This window comes from Amphiprion ocellaris, chromosome 1 (genome assembly GCF_022539595.1).
Source record: "Amphiprion ocellaris isolate individual 3 ecotype Okinawa chromosome 1, ASM2253959v1, whole genome shotgun sequence".
Taxonomy (NCBI): Eukaryota; Metazoa; Chordata; class Actinopteri; family Pomacentridae; genus Amphiprion; species Amphiprion ocellaris.
The window spans coordinates 43,037,356-43,051,908 of NC_072766.1; the positions used below are offsets into that span (position 1 = coordinate 43,037,356).

At 42.8% G+C, this 14,553-nt stretch overlaps 2 protein-coding genes across 3 annotated transcripts; one reads left to right on the forward strand and one right to left on the reverse strand.

The window, feature by feature from the left end:
- The first annotated feature begins 357 nt into the window (after positions 1-357).
- Positions 358-4,961, forward strand: cog8 (component of oligomeric golgi complex 8). Its single transcript, XM_023270989.3, has 5 exons — positions 358-808; positions 2,171-2,378; positions 2,665-3,483; positions 3,554-3,722; positions 4,389-4,961. Exons 1-5 carry the CDS (start codon positions 480-482, stop codon positions 4,706-4,708), a joined length of 1,845 nt encoding a protein of 614 aa, XP_023126757.2. The 5' UTR covers positions 358-479; the 3' UTR covers positions 4,709-4,961.
- Positions 4,962-5,346: 385 nt separating this feature from the next.
- nob1 (NIN1 (RPN12) binding protein 1 homolog) lies at positions 5,347-14,362 on the reverse strand. Of its 2 annotated transcripts, XM_023270984.3 has the most exons (10): positions 14,239-14,362; positions 13,503-13,635; positions 12,799-12,932; positions 12,651-12,722; positions 12,190-12,306; positions 11,109-11,240; positions 10,081-10,320; positions 9,159-9,256; positions 8,475-8,619; positions 5,347-6,019 (listed from the first exon to the last, which is right to left on the reverse strand). In XM_023270984.3, the coding sequence occupies exons 1-10, from the start codon at positions 14,305-14,307 to the stop codon at positions 5,750-5,752; spliced, it is 1,410 nt and encodes a 469-aa protein (XP_023126752.1). In that variant the 5' UTR covers positions 14,308-14,362; the 3' UTR covers positions 5,347-5,749. The 2 variants fall into 2 exon arrangements, with proteins under 2 accessions (XP_023126752.1, XP_023126753.1); XM_023270985.3 differs by lacking the exon at positions 10,081-10,320.
- Between the last annotated feature and the right edge of the window lie 191 nt (positions 14,363-14,553).

Below are 14,553 nucleotides of genomic sequence, written 5' to 3' on the forward strand. Positions count from 1 at the left end.
AAAATTATTGTAAATATTTTTTTTAAAAATGAGCAAAAAATCTTCCAAAAAAAATCCTAAAACTATCTAAAGTGATTACATATATATCAGTAAAACTTCCAATATTTTATTTAAGATCATTCACATAAAATTGATGTTTATGTGAATGTTCTTAAGAAACATTTTTAATATTTCTTTTTTTCCACCAAAAAATGTTGAAAATGTGGACATCAGAAGTTTGACTGTGAAAATATTTTTTTCACATTTTCAAACTTTAAAACGGGTCAACACTAGGGTTAATAATGTATTTACTCTGCAGTTCTGCTTCCGTCCTGCAGGCGGCGCTAAACAACCTTCAGTCTGTTTGTTTCCGGTAAACAGAAGAAGAGGAAGTGGTTGTCAACAGTCCGGTTGGCAGCTCCGGTTCTCCGGTTCCGTTCCTCCAGACATCAAACTGAACGGCTCCGGTTCGGTTTGCGTGTAAATAAATCACCGTAAACATGGCGGCGGTGGACGTGGAGGACGAGAGCATCCTGGCGTCCATCTTCAAGGACAGCTTCCCGGACAGCTGGAGGAACAACCCGGACTTCGCGGCCTACCTGTCCGAGCTGAGCTCCTTCGGGGTGGAGATGCTGAGCCGGGAGCCGGAGCGGCTGGCGGAGGAGCGGGCTCAGATCCTGCAGCAGACCCGGGAACTGGCCTTCTCCAACTACCAGACCTTCATCCGCACCGCTGACTGCACCGAGCACATCTACCGGGACTTCGGCCGTGTGGAGAGCAGCGTGTCCCGGCTGCTGGACAAGCTGCCCGGCTTCGGAGAGAAGTGCAGGTCGGTGGTTCGGAGGCGGTTCTACGGGACGAAATACTGCAGTAGTAGTAGTAGTAGTAGTAGTAGTAGTAGTAGTAGTAGTACTGTTCTACGGGACGAAATACTGCAGTAGTAGTAGTAGTAGTAGTAGTAGTAGTAGTAGTACTGTTCTACGGGACGAAATACTGCAGTAGTAGTAGTAGTAGTAGTAGTAGTACTGTTCTATGGGACGAAATACTGCAGTAGTAGTACTGGTCTGTAATTACTGAGGTAGAAGTACTACTACTGTACAATACTGCAGTACAAGTACTAGTACTGATCTATAATTCTTACTGAGGTAAAAGTACTACTACTGTAAAATATTCCAGTACAAGTACTGCTTTGTAGGTATTAATGTAGTAAAAGTATCCAAGTATTTATATATACTATTTATATAAAATATTTGAATAGCACCAAACAACATATATAAATATTTGTAGATATTTATATAAATATTTGACATTTTAAATGTTTGTGGTACTAAATCCCACAATATTTATTTAATAAATATTCTTAAAAACATTATCCATAAATTTTTCTAAATATTACATATTACATGAAATATTTGACATTATTCTTAATGTTTATTAGACTACATCTGAATGATGTTTGAAGATATTCCAATAAAATATTCTTCAATACGAGTAAATGTTTACATACGAATATTTGGTAGTATTTGTAAATATTTGTGGGACTGCATTTGGTGTGTGAGTATTTATATATAAATATGTATAAATAATTTAACTAATATTTGTCACTGTTAAATTAATAAATATTCAAACCTGTATTTGTACATAAATGTTCAGTAGCATGTGTAAAGTAACTGTAGGGCATTATTTGGTAATATTTCTAAGCATTAATAGGTAGATATTTGACAGTGTTTTTAAAATATTTCTTAATAAATTATTTTTTATTGTTATTATTTATTAATCCTGGCTAATCCTAATGTCTACTTTTTAAATGTGCCTTTCAGTCCGTGCTAAACTCATTTTTTTACAGTTTTATTTTTATCACTGCTCTTCATCTCTCCTTTTATAATTGTTTAGTTTTATAGAAACAGTCTGGATGATGCTGCTACCTGCAGAGGAAAGATATTTTCTCTTTATGAATGTTTTATGTGTCTGTTCCTGTAAGATAAACCTCAAATAAGTCCTTAAAGTTTAAAAATGCGGTTTTATAGTAGTTTTATAAGTCTCCTAAATATTTAATGTGTTTTTATTTACGACTGAAACAAGCTCCAAATCTTCACATTTAAAAAGTCGATGCATCAAATGTTTAAATTCTAACTTCCCTAAACGCGTGTTGAGTTAATAATGGGTAATTAATAACTGGTGGTGCGTTCAGGGGCTTCATGAAGGAGGCCGAGGAGATCGGAGCGAGTCGTCGGATGAACAGCCTCACGCTGAACCGACACACGGAGATCCTGGAGATCCTGGAGATCCCTCAGCTCATGGACACCTGCGTCCGCAATGGATACTACGAGGAGGCCCTAGAGCTGGCGGCCTACGTCAAGAGGCTGGAGAAGAAACACTCCACACTTCCTGTCATCCAGGTGAGTCAGAGCGGGACTCACCTGAGAGGACCTGAGGGTCTCTGGTTCAGAAAGATTCTTTAAAGTGTTTTCCAGGAAAATTTTCCATAAAACCAACCAAATCTAAACACTTCTTGGATCTTTTATTCTGATCAGCTGACCTGAATTCTGCAGACGACTAGAGATAAACTGGAAAACGTTTTAACAACATTCAGAGTTAAATGATTCAATCACAAATGTCTCCTGGATCAGATGTTTAAAGTTTATTTTAGATGTTCTCTAACCTCCAGGCTGTTTTCTGCTTCAGGGAATCGTACGTGAAGTCCGTCAGTCCACTCAGCTGATGCTCAACCAGCTCCTTCAGCAGCTTCGCAGCAACTCGCAGCTTCCTGTCTGCCTGCGTGTGATTGGCTACCTGCGGCGGATGGATGTGTTCATGGAGGCGGAGCTTCGGGTGAAGTTCCTGCAGGCTCGTGGTACCTGGCTGAGCTCCATCCTGGCCGCCATCCCTGAGGACGACGCCTACTTCCACATCACCAAAACCATCGAGGCGTGCCGGGTCCACCTGTTCGACATCATCACGCAGTACCGAGCCATCTTCTCCGACGAGGACCCGCTGGTGCCCCCTGCTGGCGGCCAGGTGAACGAGGGCGCCATCTTCCACGGCTGGGTGGTCCAGAAGGTGGCCGAGTTCCTGCAGACGTTGGAGCGGGACCTCCAGCGTGGCGTCGGCGGCCGCCTGGACTCCCTGCTGGGTCAGTGCATGTACTTCGGTCTGTCCTTCAGCCGGGTCGGCGCCGACTTCCGCGGCCAGCTGGCACCGATGTTCCAGCGGGTGGCGGCGGAGACGTTCCGCCGGGCGGTGCAGGAGGCCGTGGACAAGTTCCAGGAGGACATGAACCTGTACACGCTGATCGCGCTGCCCTCGGTTCTGGGCGGAACCATCCCCCCCGTGGTGCCGACCGCCCAGCCAGGAACCCTGCAGCCTCCCATGGCGCTGCTGGACTTCCAGCCGCTTGCCTGCTTCCTCAACAACGTCCTCACCGCCTTCAACGACCTGCGGCTCTGCTGTCCCGTCGGACTGGCCAGGGACGTGTCCCGCTGTCTAGAGGACGCGTTGAAGACGGTGAGCGGCTCAGAGTCATGTGACCCGGCGGGTTGGAAGCGTGTGCTGAGGTGTTGTTGTGTTTTGTCAGGTGACCCGGCAGATCCTGGTGTTCCACCGAGCCGAGGAGTCGGCCTTCAGCAGCAGAGAGAAAGAACTCTTCGTCCAGTTCTGCTGCTGCTACGCTGAAGATCTGCTGCCGTTCCTCAACCGCTGCCTGCAGGTTCTGTTTCCTCCAGCGCAGCTCGCCCTGATTCTGGGTGAGGATCCCCTGGTTCTGGTTCTGGTGGTTCACCTGAATGTAAAGAAGTTTAACTGAAACTAAACTTTAGTTCAGTTCAACATCTGCATCCAAACTCTTCATCCTGAATCAGTTTCTGTTTCCAGCATTAATCGAAGAACTTCAGACAGAAGATAGAATCAGTTTACTGATCAATAGAACATCAATAGAAGATCAATAATCACTCTAAGAGGAGCTCCTCCTCATTAACAATAAAAACCTGAACATGTTTGATTCATCTTGAGGTTTTTAGTGTTCTAGATTAGCGGGTGTAGTGACAGACTGCAGCCTGTAGGGGGCAGCAGATCCTCTGCTTAAACAGAATTCATCAACAGTTTAGTTTCTCTGTTTCCATCTGATGAGACGTCAGACACTTCCTGTTGTATTTAATCATTTCAGACACACTGATGATGAACTGACAGAATATTTTAGTTGCAGTTTTAACGTCCTCACATCTTCTTTCACTTCTTCACTCTGATCTCAGACTTTATTCGGTTTTTCTCTACAAAACATAGTTACTGAATAATTGATCATAATAATTGATTTTCCAAAGAACCAATCAGAGAAATAAGATGCTGTGATGTCATGTATGAGTCACAGCCTCCTCCCTCCTGATTGGCTGCTGTAACTTCCTGTTTCTCTGCAGGTGTTCCAGCGACTCACCTGCACAGGTACGGAGGTCTGGGCTGCATTGACGTCGCCGCGGTTCTGGAGCCTCTGGACTTTATTCTACCTGAGAGGGAAACTTTAGCGCCGCCGCCGGAGGTCGACGTCACTGAAGAACTGAGCAGTTTGGAGCTCAAAGGACCAGGACCAGGATCAGGACTAGAACCAGAACCAGGGCCAGGACTAGAACCAGAACTAGGACCAGAACTGACCCGGTGCGACGTCAGAGAGTCTGGAGGCGAAGCGACGGAACTGAAGTCTGAGGAGGAGAACCAGGATGAGGAGTTCTTTCTGGAGTGAACGAAGCTTCAGGAACATCTGGAACTCTGAGCTGAAGTTTAAATATCTCAGTCTGAATAAACTTTAACTGGAGTTTGTTTAAAACTTTCTGTCCTTAAAGAGATGCTGAGATGTTTCTGATTCTGTTTTCTATCCACTCGTGTAAACATGGAAGTTCTTCTCCACGTAGAAGATCCAGATTCATCAGAACTGTTCTGGTAATTATTCAGTTTATTCAGTTTTTTTAAAAATAAAAATACTTTAAATTCTCTGATTTCAGCTTCTTAATGTCAATATTTTCTGGTCTCCAAACACCAAATCAGTTAATACAGAAAACATCTTGAGTTAGTTGTGATTTTAGCCCTAAATAAGACTAAAGCTGACAGCTACTGTCTTTACTGAATCTTTATCTTTGTTTTGTCTCTAAAATGTCACAGAATGTTGAAAATAAATGTCCATCAGTGTCTTTAAAGCTGAAGTTAAACCATCTTTTATAAGACTGTAAACAGGGAAACTGTTAGCCTAGCTTAGCATTAAGACTGTAAACAGAGGGAAGCTGTTAGCCTAGCTTAGCATTAAGACTGTAAACAGAGGGAAGCTGTTAACCTAGCTTCACCCATAGTGTTAATCTCTGAACATGAATCAATAATTGAATCGACTGTTTTTCCGTTAACGTTTATTGATTATTAATATAAATCCATTATATTGATGAGTCTGAACACTACAGCTGCTGTTTAAAGGAACATTTCACCGTTTCTGAACCGATCAGCTGAAAATCAAATGTTTCCAGATCATCCGTCAGACTAGAAGCTGATCTTCATCCATCAGAAACCTGCTGCAGATGACGTCCTTGTTGACCAAAAGTCCCACAAATCTGCCATCTGATGTGAATACAAGCAGAAGATGCATATTTTCTTTGACACTAATTGTAGTTTTAATGTAATTTATTAATATTCTGTCCATCGTTTCCTTCAGTAACAAAATCCAGGCTTTTGATTGTTGTGTCTCAGATGTCCGAGGGTTTTCTATGTGTCCAGGTGTGTTTCATGCGTCCAGGTGTCCTCACTTCTTCTTGACGAACTTCCTGCGGGTGGCGTTGGGGTTTTCCCGCCTCCTGCCACCGCCGCTCTGCCCGTCTCTGATGTGCAGGTTGGCGGCCCGGCTGTATATGTCGTTCTGGCAGAACGGCGACACTCCGGCTACATAGTCGGGGTCGAAGACGTCGGTCTTCTGGCGAGCTTTTCTGGAGAGTCTCTGCTGAGGGAAGCGCTGGTCCTCCACTAGCTGGGGGTTGTTGGCATGTTTCCCTCCCTGAGGCAGCGGCAGTGAGTGCTGAGAAAACCATGAACAGATTCAATGGAACTCTGCTAGCCTAGCTTAGCACAAAGACTGTAAACAGAGGGGATACTGTTAGCATAGCTTAACAAAGACTGGAGGAGAGAGCAACTGTTAGCCTAGCTTAGCACATGGAGAGTAAGTAGAGGGAAACTGTTACCGTAGCTTAGCACAAAAATTGGAGGAGAGGGAAACAGTTACCCTAGTTTGGATAGACTGTAAACAGAGGGAAACTGTTAGCCTAGCTTAGCAAAGACTGTAAACAGAGGTAAACTTTTAGCCTAGCTTAGCACAGACAGTAAGCAGAGATACATTGTTAGCCTAGCTTAGCATAGACTATAAGCAGAGGGAAATTGCTAGCCTAGCTAAACACAAAGACTGGCAGCAGAGGGAAACTGTTATCCTAGCTTAGCACAGACTATAAGCAGAGGTAAATTTTTAGCGTTGCTTAGCAAGACTCTGGCACAAACACCGGAGGAGAAGAAAACTGTTAGCCTAGCTTAGCATAGACTGTAAGCAGACTGTTAGCCTAGCTTAGCATAGACTGTAAGCAGAGGGAAACCGTTAGCCTAGCTTAGTACAAAGACTGCAAGCAGAGGGAAACTGTTAGCCTAGCTTAGCACAAAGACTGTAAGCAGAGGGAAACTGTTAGCCTAGCTTAGCACAGACTATAAGCAGAGGTAAAGTTTTAGCGTTGCTTAGCAAGACACTGGCACAAACACCGGAGAAGAAAACTGTTAGCCTAGCTTAGCATAGACTGTAAGCAGAAGCCAACTGCTAGCCTAGCTTAGCCAAACACTGGCTGCAGAGGGAAACAGCCTAGCTTAGCACAGACTGTAAGCAGAGGGAAACTGTTTGCCTAGCTTAGCATAGACTGTAAGCAGAGGGAAACCGTTAGCCTAGCTTAGCACAAAGACTGCAAGCAGAGAGAAACAACTGTTAGCCTAGCTTAGCACAAAGACTGTAAGCAGAGGAAAACTGTTAGCCTAGCTTAGCACAAAGACTGTAAGCAGAGGGAAACTGTTAGCCTAGCTTAGCACAAACACTGTAAGCAGAGGAAAACTGTTAGCCTAGCTTAGCACAAACACTAAGCAGAGGGAAACGGTTAGCCTAGCTTAGCACAGACTGTAAGCAGAGGGAAACTGTTAGCCTAGCTTAGCACAGACTGTAAGCAGAGGGAAACTGTGAGCCTAGCTTAGCATAGACTGTAAACACAGGGAAACCGTTAGCCTAGCTTAGTACAAAGACTGCAAGCAGAGGGAAACTGTTAGCCTAGCTTAGCACAACTGTAAGCAGAGGGAAACTGTTAGCCTAGCTTAGCACAGACTGTAAGCAGAGGGAAACTGTTAGCCTAGCTTAGCACAGACTGTAAGCAGAGGGAAACTGTTAGCCTAGCTTAGTACAAAGACTGCAAGCAGAGGGAAACTGTTAGCCTAGCTTAGCACAAAGACTGTAAGCAGAGGGAAACTGTTAGCCTAGCGTAGCACAAAGACTGTAAGCAGAGGAAAACTGTTAGCCTAGCTTAGCACAAAGACTGTAAGCAGAGGGAAACTGTTAGCCTAGCTTAGCACAAACACTGTAAGCAGAGGAAAACTGTTAGCCTAGCTTAGCACAAACACTAAGCAGAGGGAAACGGTTAGCCTAGCTTAGCACAGACTGTAAGCAGAGGGAAACTGTTAGCCTAGCTTAGCACAGACTGTAAGCAGAGGGAAACTGTGAGCCTAGCTTAGCATAGACTGTAAACACAGGGAAACCGTTAGCCTAGCTTAGTACAAAGACTGCAAGCAGAGGGAAACTGTTAGCCTAGCTTAGCACAACTGTAAGCAGAGGGAAACTGTTAGCCTAGCTTAGCACAGACTGTAAGCAGAGGGAAACTGTTAGCCTAGCTTAGCACAGACTGTAAGCAGAGGGAAACTGTTAGCCTAGCTTAGTACAAAGACTGCAAGCAGAGGGAAACTGTTAGCCTAGCTTAGCACAAAGACTGTAAGCAGAGGGAAACTGTTAGCCTAGCGTAGCACAAAGACTGTAAGCAGAGGAAAACTGTTAGCCTAGCTTAGCACAAAGACTGGAGCAGAGGGAAACTGCTAGCATAGCTTAGCACAAAGACTAAACAGAGGGAAACTGTTAGCCTAGCTTAGCACAAAGACTGTAAGCAGAGGAAAACTGTTAGCCTAGCTTAGCATAGACTGTAAACAGAGGGAAACTGTTAGCCTAGCTTAGCACAAAGACTGTAAGCAGAGGGAAACTGTTCGCCTCGCTTAGCACAGACTGTAAGCAGAGGGAAACTGTTAGCCTAGCTTAGCACAAAGACTGTAAGCAGAGAGAAACTGTTAGCCTAACTTAGCATAGACTGTAAGCAGAGGGAAACTGTTAGCCTAGCTTAGCATAGACTGTAAGCAGAAGGAAACTGTTAGCCTTATTCTGTATTTTCAGGGTAGAAAGGGTTTCTCACTCTGAGGCCTTTGGAGTTCAGGACTTTGGGGTTTCTGGAGAAATGCATCTGCAGACTTCCGTCCTCGTTCAGCGTCACCGCCAGCTTCTTCAGAGTTTTATTCCCACAGTGAGGACAGAAAACTTTGTTCATGTTGCCGGTTGTCCTGGAAGTAAAACGGTTTGATTTAACTTCCAGAACATGGAACAGCAAAACTGGCAGCTTCACTAATTACTGATCATTTTAAATGATCCCTGACATGGAGACACACATTTAAGCAGTAAAGAAAATGTAGATAAACATTAGGAGAAAAATATGATGTAAAAATGTAAAATAGAAAGAAAAAGTTTAAGCTATAAATGTAAATGTGCATTGGTCTAAGAGTACACTGTGATAAATAGTACTGGAGTAATAGTTGTAGTTTTAATAAACATTTCATTCAGTTCCTATGTTTTTGCAGAATTATTAAGCAGTAATACTTCATACCTGGTGTATTTTTGGTGTTTTTTGCAATATAATTAAGCAGTAATACTTCATATCTGGTGTATTTTTTGCAGTATAATTATGCAGTAGTACTTCATATCTGGTGTGTTTTGCTCACTTGAAGCAGTAATACTTCATATCTGGTGTATTTTTGGTGTATTTTTACTCACTTGAAGCAGTAATACTTCATATCTTGTGTATTTTTGGTGTATTTTTACTCACTTGAAGCAGGCATGACACCTCAGGATGTAGTTCCTGGCCTGTCTGATCACCATCCCATTCACAGAGAGAACATGGAGGCCGATCTGGATGAGAACGTTCTGGAACCAGGAGAACATCAGGGACAAGTTTTAACAATTTTAGCGATCACTGATCAATAATCAATGACACGACTTTCTGATAGGCACTTCAGATCATCTACAAATTAAAAGCTCTGGTTGAAAGTCATTAATTATAACAGGAGTCTCTGTCATGGTGGCTGCTGCTGCTAAACTCCCACAATGCTCTCCGATTTAACCCTCTACTGTCCCAGTGAGGAGGTCGGCACATTACAGTTAACACAACTTATTTTATTTGTGTTATTTTAGCATCATTTTGGATCTTTGTGTCCATTGTTTTTAGTTATTTAAGCATCCTTTTGTGGAATTGTTCTGCCTTTATGTGCCATTTTTGTGTTATTTTAGCATTGTTTTGGGTCTTTTTCTATCGTTTTTGTGTCATTTAAGCATCCTTTTGTGTAATTTTTCTGCCTTTTTGCATCATTTTTGTGTTACTTTAGCATCATTTGTGTCTTTTTGCTTCATTTTTGTGTTATTTTAGCATCTTTTTCGGTCTTTTTTGTCATTTAGTAGTTATTTCATCATCATTTTGTCATTTTTGTGCTATTTTGGTGTTATTTTTGTGTTAAATTTGGCATCATTTTTGTGTTTTTTTGTGCGAACAGGTTGTTTTAACGGAGAACAATGAGAAACAAATATTTCTGATGGTAAAAAGCTGCTACTGGAAATGATGTCAGACAGGAACACTGGTAGAAAACTTGATCAAACCAGCTGGAAGTGCGTCAACAGGAAGTTGTTAATAAAGTTTATCTTGAATGTATTTTAATATGACCTACTGCGTTTATTATCTATTTATACATTAATACCTGCATGGCGAAGTCGGTGGTCAGACACCCGACTGTGACATCAGCTGGAGCCGTCCAATCAGCTGAGTCCATCTTCACCTGTCGGATGTTGCTGGGAGTGATCCATCCTCCTCCGTCATCTTCATCTTCATCCTCTTCCTCAGGCTCGTTCTCTTTGTCCTCGTCGTCTGATTGGTCGCCTGGTTGCTCTGCCCCCTGCTCCAGCTGGGAGGAGTCTGACACTGAGACTCCGCCTCCATCCTGCAATCGTCATCACCATCATCACCACCATCACCATCATCACCATCATCACCACCATCGCCACCATCACCACCATCACCATCATCATGCAGGGTCTTTCACTGGATTTCTGGTCTGTTTGTGTTTTTATGAGTAATGATAACTTTCACATCTTTTTGTGGTAATTTTGCATCTTTTTGTGGTAATTCTGCATAATTTTGAGAGGTTTTTGCATCTTTTTATGGTGATTTTGCATATTTTTTGTGGTAATTTTGCATAATTTTGAGAGGTTTTTGCATCTTTTTATGGCGATTTTGCATCTTTTTGTGGTAATTTTGCATCATGGTGACAGGTTTTTGCATCGTTTTCAGAGGTTTTTGACTCTTTTTCTGCTGTTTTTGCGTCTCTTTGTGGTGATCTGGACTAATCTTATAGTGAATTCATGTCTTTTTGTTCAGACTTTGCATCTTTTCTGGTTATTTTGCGTCTCTTTTTAAAGTTGTTTCCTGTTTCTATGGAGATTTCACACCTTTTGTGGTGATTTTGCTTCTTTTTGACAGAACCGTGTTGTTGTTTTACAGAGATTCTGTTTTTGTGCTGATATCATGTCTTTATCTGCTGTTTTTAGATGATCCAGATGTTTTTTATTTACACACAACACCAGAGACCTGAATGAAACTGAGTCAGATGTTAGGAAAGTTTCCTGAACCAAATCAGAACAAAGATCCAATCTGAACCTCAATAACTGATCAATAACTGATCGATAACTGATGGATAACGAACCAGACTGACCAGGTGGTTAAACTCACCAGTAAACCCAGCAGGTCTTCGTCGATGCTCGGTACTGGTTCTCTCCAGAACTGGAAGCTGTTGAACTGGTCTCCAGACGTCTGGGAGCTCGTCTGGTTCTGTCTGTCGGGTTTTGAAACGTCCTCTGGACCCTGAAAGCAGCACAAAGACACCAAACTGTGGCCTTAAAGAGACGAAGAGTCGACAGAAACACCAGATGAAGAAAGTTTAAACCCAAGAACACGATTAGGATCTGGTTCTGTAGACGATTAGAAAATATCTTAAACATCATTGGTAGAAGAAACGTATTTACAGCAACACCAGGATGAAGAAAGTCAAGTTTAGAATCCGGAATATTCTGAACCAAGTCTGGAATGTTTATATTCGGTACAGATCAGTAATTCTGATTTCTTTGATCAAATATAAGCTGTGTATCTGCAGTCACTGCTTTCTTGTAGTTATGATCCGTAAACATTTCTTAATTATGAGATACAGAACTTGTTAATTTTGAGAACATTTCCTTGGATTCGACTCTGAGATCTTTGTTGTTTTAGAGAAATGAACATTTACTTCTCAGCTTTTATTCTGAAGTAATATTATTGTAGATCACATGACAGGAAGACTACAAGAAAAATCTGAAAAAACGACAAATCTTCCTTTAATAGAGAACATTTTTTCAGAGGTTTTAACGTCTTTTGTGGTGATTTTGCATCGTGAAGCCCAAATCTTTGAAGGATTGAGTCGTTCTGCAGTTTTTACTTCTTTTACTTCAACGTCTTGTCCACAGATTTAGTTGGTTTCAGTTTTTGTCTTTACTCCACACAAACAGTTTTAAGTCACTGAAAACGAAGCTTTAGACTTCAACAAAATCAGAATCTGTCCTGTTAGAACCTGTCACAGTTGGGTTTCTGGCTTCTGATTGGCTGACTTTAGATTACGTCATCTGTTTTTTCGTTTGATTTTAACCTGACAGCGAACGCCTCACTGAGATGGAAAATTGTGTTTTAAAAACTACCAGCGTCTACGTAAAACAGCTGTTGGATGGTTTAAAGGTGTCGTTCTGAGACGACGCCACGGATTCCCGCATGTCCCTGAACTCACCAGTAGAACCAGCAGCTGGTCGATGCTCGGCAGCGGTTCTCTCCAGAACTGGAAGCTGTTGAACTGGTCTCGCTCCCTCGCCTCCGTCAGTTTGATGTTTGGACTCTCAGCTGGTTTCTGAAGAGACAAAAACACAAACAGTCTGACAGGTAAACAGGTGGGCAGATAAATGGGTAAACAAGTAAACAGGTGGACAGATAAATGGGTAAACAAGTAAACAGGTGGACAGATAAATGGGTAAACAAGTAAACAGGTGGGCAGATAAATGGGTAAACAAGTAAACAGGTGGACAGATAAATGGGTAAACAAGTAAACAGGTGGACAGATAAATGGGTAAACAAGTAAACAGGTGGGCAGATAAATGGGTAAACAAGTAAACAGGTGGACAGATAAATGGGTAAACAAGTAAACAGGTGGACAGATAAATGGGTAAACAAGTAAATAGGTAAACAGGTTCTCACGTTCGAGGGGAAGTGGAACCCTGCCACGTTGAGCGGAGTCTCCGGGTGGCGCCGTGTGGTCTGAACGTTGACCTGGAACACAGAACAGCACCTGATCCAGCAGCTCAGAGAGGACAAGGAAAGTCTGGATCACCTGGACTTCAGGTACCTTCAGCTCCGGTTCCGTCTTCAGGTTCTGAGAACCGACGTGTTCCAGCTGCAGCTGGTAGGTCAGAGCCAGAACCTTGATGTCGGTCGCCGACAGACTCGGATAATCTCCCGTTTTCTTCGAGAACTCTGTGACTGAGAACCAACGGGAACATCAGGAATTAACGGAAACAGAACCGAGTAGAACCACAAACAACCTGACGTTATGGGTTAGTCTAGGTTAGTTTAGTTTATGTTAGTTTTATTTAGGTTAGTTTAGTCTAGTGTAGTCTAGTTTAGTCTAGTTTATGTTAGTGTAGTTTAGTCTAGGTTAGTTTAGTCTAGGTTAGTTTAGGTACCGTGTCTGATGTTGTCTGGTTTAGTTTTTGTTTAATTTTAGTTTAGTTTTAGTGCAGTTTAGTCTAGTCCAGTTTAGTTTAGTCTAGTTTAGCTACCGTTTCTGATCTTCTCTGGTTTAGTTTTTGTTTAATTTTAGATTAGTTTTAGTGTAGTTTAGTCTAGTTTAGTTTAGTCTAGTCCAGTTTAGTGTAGTCTAGTTTAGCTACCGTTTCTGATCTTCTCTGGTTTAGTTTTTGTGTAAGTTTAGTTTAGTCAAGTCTAGTCTAGGTCAGTCTAGTCTAGGTTAGTCTAGTTTAGTTGAATCTAGTCTAGGTTAGTTTACTCTAGTCTAGTCTAGTCCAGTTTAGTTTAGTCTAGTCTAGCTACCGTGTCTGATGTGCTCTGGACTGGGCTCCTTGAAGGTCAGCTCGTACGGCAGGAAGGCGAGGCTCCTTCTGGTCGGTTTGTCTCTGATCTCTTCCACAACGTCTCTCAGAGTGTAGATGTTCCTGCCGATGTCCTGAAGAACGGAGAACCAGAGACCGGTTAGTCTGGAACTGGATCTACCATCTGGAACTGGATCTACTATCTGGAACCGGATCTAACACCTGGAACTGGTTCTAACATCAGGAACCGGATCTAACATCAGACCTGGTTCTAACATCTGGAACCGGATCTAACATCAGACCTGGTTCTAACATCTGGAACCAGATCTAACATCAGACCTGGTTTTAACATCTGGAACCCTAACCCTCCTGCAGTCTGAGGTTCCATCGGACTGGTTCTGGTTCTGTTTCTGTTTGTTGAAATTTTTTTTTTTACCTGTGACTGCAGATTCGAAGGCTGCTGACGTCACTGTTTGTTCTCCAGGTGACCCGGTTTCAGCTCTAACCAATAAACGGCCACATTAACTCTGACCTCACCTGGACGGGTCCACCTGTGGAACCGGAAGCTGTTTAAACGTCCAGGTGAGTTTGTTCTCTAGGTGAGGCTGAAGCAGGTGAGATTCCTGACGCTGACGCTCTGAAGCTTCACCTGCGGCTCAGCCTTCCTCACCTGCCGCTCACCTGTCGGAGCCTCTGACGTCAGCTCACCTGTTCACCTGTCGGCCGGAGAAACTCACCTGGAGAGGAGCTTTCTTTAAAAACGCTCCTGCGTCCGCGACAACATGTTCCACCAGGGCCGGCGCCATCTTGGAATGATGACCAACTCCTGCAGCAACCAATCAGAGGACGAGAAGCGGTCCCATGACACGACGAGTTCAGGAACGCAGCATTGTGTCGAAAATTTGATAATTCGTTTAAAAAAATGATTTAAATGAGCAGCTGGAGGAGATTAATGCTAAGATTATTCTTTAATATTTAGACTTTATTTATATTGTTTTACTGATTACACGATATTTTATACTGTGTTGTTCAGTTGTTGTGATTGAAACAGT